The sequence below is a fragment of the Ctenocephalides felis genome, unplaced genomic scaffold (assembly GCF_003426905.1).
Source record: "Ctenocephalides felis isolate EL2017-DRISC unplaced genomic scaffold, ASM342690v1 CF-g0.4_SCAFFOLD_02139, whole genome shotgun sequence".
NCBI lineage: Eukaryota > Metazoa > Arthropoda > Insecta > Siphonaptera > Pulicidae > Ctenocephalides > Ctenocephalides felis.
Genome location: NW_020538293.1, coordinates 23,552 through 30,834, shown reverse-complemented (window position 1 = coordinate 30,834; position 7,283 = coordinate 23,552). Strand labels below are relative to the sequence as shown.

At 35.9% G+C, this 7,283-nt stretch overlaps 1 protein-coding gene across 1 annotated transcript; it reads left to right on the top strand.

The window, feature by feature from the left end:
* Positions 1-830: 830 nt before the first annotated feature.
* Positions 831-5,669, top strand: LOC113380439. The gene is made up of 2 exons (XM_026619679.1): positions 831-951; positions 2,749-5,669. Exons 1-2 carry the CDS (start codon positions 831-833, stop codon positions 5,667-5,669), a joined length of 3,042 nt encoding a protein of 1,013 aa, XP_026475464.1.
* The last annotated feature ends 1,614 nt before the right edge of the window (positions 5,670-7,283 follow it).

Sequence of the window (7,283 nt, the reverse complement as noted above, 5' to 3'; positions counted from 1 at the left end):
AAAATGTGGGGCAAACGGTGGATTAAATTTCCATTGAATATCATGCAAAACCAATAATTCATTGAAACGCTTTTTATACTCTTCGGAATTTAGGAGAAGGAATAAGGAATCAAGAGTTTTTGGCTCCTATAAAATTGGTTCCACGATCGGAGTAAATACATTTAATAGGACCACGCCGGGCTAGGAATCGTTTCAAGCAATCTAAAAATGTATCCTTGTTAAATCTGAAGCTAATTCGAGATGTATCGCCTTAGTGGCTAAACAGATGAACAAGCATATATAAGCCTTGTAGGTTCGAGCGCCTCTGTGACGACTCATGGAGATATTGAAGGGGCCTGCATAATTTGTGGCTAAGCCGTATTAGGGCTCTAGTAATGAATTTCCAATACGGGACCGTGTTGATGTTGGGGGGTTTCTCAACCCCTTTCGAAGTATTTTATACTCCGAGGAATAATAAAAAAATTAAACTAATGAAAAACTAATATTGGTCCTTCGAGCCGGATTGGTCCTTCGAGCCGGATCCTAATTATATTAGGATTAATGGGTGTATACAGAAACAAAAAATATATAATGGGCCTAAAATCGATTGGTGCAGAAATTGTACGTCAAACCGCCAAAAGAGAGACGTACTTCTCAATTGTGCAAGAAACGTACGATCTATCACAACAGATTGATGTACCATCAAACAAGACACAATTTCTCGAAAATTTATACATTTCTGAAAATGCTCGTGAACAATTCATTCAATTGTGTGATGAAATAAACAAATTAAATATTTAGATAATCCTATTTTTATTCCGGAATATTCTGCAATAAAGGCCCTTGAAACGATGTACGCCAAAATAAAACACGCTGAGAAATTATTAGAGAATAAAAATGTGCATAGTTCTTCAATTAAAGACGTTGTACCCAAACAACATTTACCGTCCATTGAAGTACCTAAATTTTCAGGTGATATTCAACAATGGCCATTATTCTATGAAAATTTTAATTCACTAATTCATGAAAATACCGAGTTAGATAATGTATCAAAATTCCATTTTTAAAAGGAGCGTTACAGGGTCCGGTATTAAAAATATTTCATTCGATACTACCGACCGCAAATAATTATCAAATTCTTTGGGAAGCGCTCATCAAAAAATACCAAAATAAACGCTACTTAGCCACAAATTATTTCAAACAACTATTATCATTCAAAACCATTTCATCTGGACAAATAAATTCATTCCTTGAAAAATTCGATACCGCGGTGCAAGCGCTCTCCCAATTGAATATTCCCGACGCCTATGATTTCCTTATTACGTCACTAGCATTCTCGAAACTCGATCCGTTGTTACAAGAAAAATTCGAGCATTTTTATCAAGGTGAGTTTCCCAAATATCAAGACCTCCTGCATTTTCTTCAAAAATCACAACAGGCAAAAAATCAAGTATATGGTATGAGCAACAATTTCACTAATGACAAACCCAATTACAAAAACACAAAAATTAGCCGGTCATTTTTGTTAAAAAATAAATATGATAACCATTGCTTTGTGTGTCGGGAACAACACAGAGTGTTTACTTGTTCGAAATTTCTTTCATTGAATATACCTGATCGGCGATCCCTTATTCAAAAATTAAACTTATGCGACAATTGTTTGGGTCATAAGATAACGACTACATGTCGATCGAATAAAACCTGTTTATTATGTAACGAACGACATCACTCGCTATTGCATACTGGCAGCAATTTGCGAGTACGGATCAAAATAATCTTTCTAACTCAAAATCAAATAGTACGGTTTTATGCGCATTTAATCAAAACAAAATTGCACATCATATTACCATATTGCCGACAGCAGTAGTAAAAGTTACTACTAGAAAAGAAAACATTTTATTACGTACAATTATTGATTCGGGAAGCGATAGAAATTTTGTGTCATTAAATTGGTGCAAAAAGGCTGATTTACAAATTCTTCCAATATCAACCCAAGTGATCGGGTTAGGCAATTCGTCACATAAAGTTATTGGATTAGTTAATTTCACTTTGAAATCTTTAATCGATTCTTATCAGTTATCGGTCTGTGCATACGTAGTACACGAGATAGTGGGAAAGCAACCACAAATTACCATTCCGATTTCATCCATCAAAACATTTCTGAATTATCCTTTAGCGGATCCTAACTTTCATACACCCCAGGAGGTCGACGGAATTTTGGGTTGCGATGTTTTTGGCGAAATTCTTGGCACTAATCAGGTTAAAAATGATAAAGGATTACCTGTGGCCCTAGAAACCCGGTTGGGTTATCTAATATTAGGTTCCATTCCTGATTTATATGAAAATACCGGCACTTCTACTAATTTATGTAATGTTTCAGATTCAGATTTTCATTTACAAATGAATAAATTCTTACAATTAGAAGACATTCCCGAAATAATCCCCTCTTCTAACGATGATTTATGCGAAAATCATTTTACTACAACTACTACGCGATCTCCAGATGGACGATATGTAGTAGCGCTGCCTTTTAAAAGTGAAGGCAGGAATTTATACAAATCATTTCATTTAGCCTTAAAGCGATACCAAATGCTTGAAAATGCTTGAAAATAAATTTTGAAATATCCCGAATTTCATAAAAAATATGCCGCCGTTATAGAAGATTACCTGACTCAAAACCAATTATCCTTTGTCGATTATTGTCCGGTAGATCAGGAAGTCGATGATTTTATTAAATAAAAAATGGATATTATATTCCACATTTTGCAGTCGAAAAAGAAAGTTCCTCCACGCCTTTACGCGTTGTGTTTGATGCATCTGCGAAAAATTCAGAATTCACTTCCTTGAACGAAATTTTGCATGTTGGTCCTAAATTACAAACCGACATTTGTTCAATCCTTCTAAATTTTCGTTTCGGGCCTATAGCATTAACAGCTGATATCAAACAAATGTATCGTAATATTTGGGTTCGTAAACAAGATAGAAAATATCAAAAAATCTTATGGAGACCGTTTCCCGATGCACCCATTGGCATCTATGAATTAAATACTGTAACTTTTGGTCTATCGTCATCTCCCTTTCAAGCTATCAGAACCATCAAACAACTTTCCCGAGACGAATGTTCCAAATATTCTCAATCTATTTCTAGAATTCTTGAGAACGATGTCTATATTGATGATGTGGTTACAAGTATCGACTCCTTGGATAGCGCTAAAACCATTTGCGAAGGTTTGCAGACTGTATTATCGTCTGGTGGTTTTGAATTAAAAAAGTGGGAATCTAATAATTCTAATCTGCGTAAACTTTTTCCTGATTCTGATGTACAAAATAAACATTTCTCTAAATCGGATTTTCAAATGGAATCTTCTACAAAGGTATTAGGATTAAAATGGGATCCCTTATCAGATAATTTTTCATTCGAAATAAAGCTTACGTGGAGAAAATGGACAAAGAGACAACTTCTTTCAGTAATAGCGCGAATCTGGGATCCTCTGGGTTTCCTAACTCCGATAGTTGTTAAGATAAAAATATTATTGAAAAAAATTTGGACATTAAAAATCGATTGGGATGAGGAATTACCATCATTTATTATTACATCATGGTTAGCCGTATATTCCGAATTAGAGCATCTTAATAACTATCAGATTCCGCGTTATCTCGAAACGTCAAAACAAAACAAATGTACATTATTTGGTTTCGCGGATAGCTCAGAGCAAGCGTATGGAGCGGTAGTTTATATTAAATCTCTTGGCAATCCGAATTTCTTATTGATTTCAAAATCACGAGTAACACCGATTAAAAACCAAACATTAGCCAGGCTTGAACTTTGTGCCTGTCATTTACTGTCAAAACTTCAGAATTTTATATTAACGAATAACCAACATAGTATAGATTTTGATTCCATTTACTGTTTTTCCGATTCTATGATTGTCCTTCACTGGTTAGCAGGACCGGCTACTCGTTGGAAAACATTTGTAGTCAATAGGGTAACAAAAATACGGGATCTCATTCCTAATGCACAATGGCTTCATATTCCTTCTAATCAAAATGCAGCCGATTGTGTTTCTCGAGGTCTTCGACCTAAGGATTTTATCCAACATAAGAATTGGTTGTTTGGGCCGGATTGGTTAAACGGTCCTATATCAACTTGGCCTGCAAAAACGGTTGAACCTTCCGGAGATATTGATCAAGAAAGAAAAGCTAACGTTCTATTAGTAAAGAGTGTCATACCATCGATCAATCCTTTATATGAATTAACGCAAAAATTTTCTAATTGGTGCAAACTTGTAAGAATTTTCGCTTATATATTGAAGTTTTGTAAAATTATAACAAATCGAAACCGACTTTTGACTTCAGATTTGAAACAAGCCGAGGTAATTATTATTCGTTTAGTCCAAGAACATCATTTTCCCGAAGAATTCAAACTATTAACGAACGGAAAGTCTTGTTCGAAGAAGTTTTGCCGACTAAATGTGGTTTTGGATTCTAATAATTGTTTACGCGTTAAAGGTAGATTAGGATTAACAACTAATAACAATCCATTTCTTTTGCCAAAAAAAGACCAAGTAGTAAATTGTCTTATAGATTACTACCATATTAATAATTTACATACTGGATCAAACTTAGTATTATCTTTATTGAGGCAAAAATATTGGATCTTGTCGGCTCGTGCAATAATTCGTAATCGTCTTCACAAGTGTATAACTTGTTTTCGACAGAATCCGAAACCCATTTTTCCATTCATGGGCGACTTACCAGTACCGCGCATAACAGCCAGTAGAGCTTTCCTAAACGTCGGCGTTGATTATGCAGGCCCCTTCAATATCTCCATGAGTCGTCACAGAGGCGCTCGAACCTACAAGGCTTATATATGCTTGTTCATCTGTTTAGCCACTAAGGCGATACATCTCGAATTAGCTTCAGATTTAACAAGCGATACATTTTTAGATTGCTTGAAACGATTCCTAGCCCGGCGTGGTCCTATTAAATGTATTTACTCCGATCGTGGAACCAATTTTATAGGAGCCAAAAATACTCTTGATTCCTTATTCCTCCTCCTAAATTCCGAAGAGTATAAAAAGCGTTTCAATGAATTATTGGTTTTGCATGATATTCAATGGAAATTTAATCCACCGTTTGCCCCACATTTTGGAGGTATATGGGAGGCGAATATTAAATCAGTGAAGACCCATTTGTTTAAAGTTATAGGGTTGCAAATTTTATCCTACGAAGAGTTTAATACAGTCCTCAATCAAATCGAAGCCTTACTGAATTCAAGACCGTTATGTTGGCTGAGCAATGATCCGTCGGACCCTCAGCCTCTTACGCCTGCGCACTTTTTAATGCAAGAGCCTCTGTCGGATTTGCCCGTTGACTATGAAAACTTGAATTTGACTAAAAGAAAACATTTGTTAGATCATATTGTCGCTTCTTACTGGAAGCGATGGAATGTGGAATATCTAACCGAGCTACAGGTCCGACAGAAATGGAATACAGTCACTAATCCTATTAAAAAGGGTGATTTGGTAGTTGTAAAACAAGAGAATGCGCGTCCGCTCCATTGGGGGTTGGGAAGAGTTGAAGAGGTTTTTCCGGGCTCCGATGGAGTGGTTCGAGTAGCATTGGTAAAAACGGGAAATACCCTAATCAAGCGGCCTGTTGTCAAACTATGCCCCCTACCTCTTCAATAGTTTATATCTGAATTATTCATTTCAAAAAAAAAAAAAAAACTTTTCTATCTCATGATATATTTGCTTCTATATATAGTTTTGCCAAATTTTCAATCTCCAGGGCGATGAGAACATCCCTCATAGTCTCTGGAAGATTCTTGTAAATGTCCAATAATCTAGACCCTGGCGCGAAAATAAAACTTCCGCAATCTAGATTGTGTGAATGTGGTAGGTTGCGAGAGCGGGACCCTGGCGCGAGGTCAGGCTTCCGTAACCGATCTACTCTGAATGAAAGTTTGAATTTATTTTGGCAATTCTATCCTTCCTAATCATGAGGTTCACTATGTACCAATTTCGAGTATTTTCAGAAGTATAAAAGGCTAACCTTTTAGTCGGGGGAAAATGTTTGCGCCGCACCTGTGTAGGTTGTCGGACCTGTAAAAGGTTTGTTTTTCTACTTGGACAACACGTTTCAAATTTAGGCAATCGGGCAATTCTGACTCATAAAAAAGGCCGATGCAGGCAATAGTTTTACCTTTCAAATTTATTCATTCGGTTCCTTTCATTCGTTCAGGTACTTTCAGTTCCCTTCAGTGTTCGAGTCGTTTCATTCGGTGCCTTTCATTCGTTCAAGTACTTTCAGTTCCTTATCAGTGTTCGAGTCTATTCTTTCCGGGGTTTTCATTCATTTCGGTTTAATTCATTCAATCAGTACATTCAGTTCCTTTCAGTGTTTGTTATCAGTTCAGTATTATCAGTGGATTAAGTTTCTATTGTGTGTCAAGTCGGCCAGTTGTTTTTGTTTTGTTATCAGTGTGTTCGAATTCCCTTTCAACATTTCCAACCGACTACGCTGATGTTTCCAGATCCAACCAAATAGCTGCCGCGGCTTGGACTTCCAAACAGATAACATTTTTTCATGCAATATTAATTAGTGTTCATTTTTGTTTTTCATTTATATAAAATCTATATAGAATATATTTTAGTTTATTATTAATTACGGATTAAGAAGAACTTTATTTTTAATTTATATTAGTTTTCCAATTAGTTTTTGTTTTCTGAATACATTTAATTTTTTTATTATTCCTCGGAGTATAAAATACTTCGAAAGGGGTTGAGAAACCCCCCAACATCAACAATGTGTGTGTGTGTGTGTGTGTGTGTGTATGTATGTGTGTGTATGTATGTGCGTGTATGTATGTGCGGATACAAATTTTCGTCGACGATTTCGGGAACATCGATCAACCGATTTGAATAATTCGAAAAACATTCGATTCGTATTGATAAGGAGACGTGCTGATTAGTTTTTGGTGGAGGCAGGTCTAGCCGTTCCGAAGATACGGGGCAAAAAGTGGCGAAAACGGTAACTCAGTTTTTAAGAGAACGGAGCGTCCGATTTTAATAATTCAAAAAACATTTTACTTGTATTGACAAGGTGAAGAACCGATCAAATTTTCATAAAGGCAGGTCTAGCGGTTTCGGAGATCTAATGAAAAAAGTAAAAAAAAATGCCATTTGGCGGTCAAAAATGATCATTAGACATATGCACATCAAATTATCAGATATTTTATAGAGATTTTAACAATAAGTATAATTTTGGTTTACATTCCTATGGGTTCCGTACCAATGTTTACG

Coding starts and splice junctions, on each gene's coding strand:
- LOC113380439 (XM_026619679.1), top strand. CDS start 831: ATGTACGCCAAAATAAAACACGCTGAGAAATTATTAGAGAATAAAAAT. Junction 952..2,748: donor TGAAGTACCTAAATTTTCAG/GTGATATTCAAC, acceptor CACATTTTGCAG/TCGAAAAAGAAAGTTCCTCC.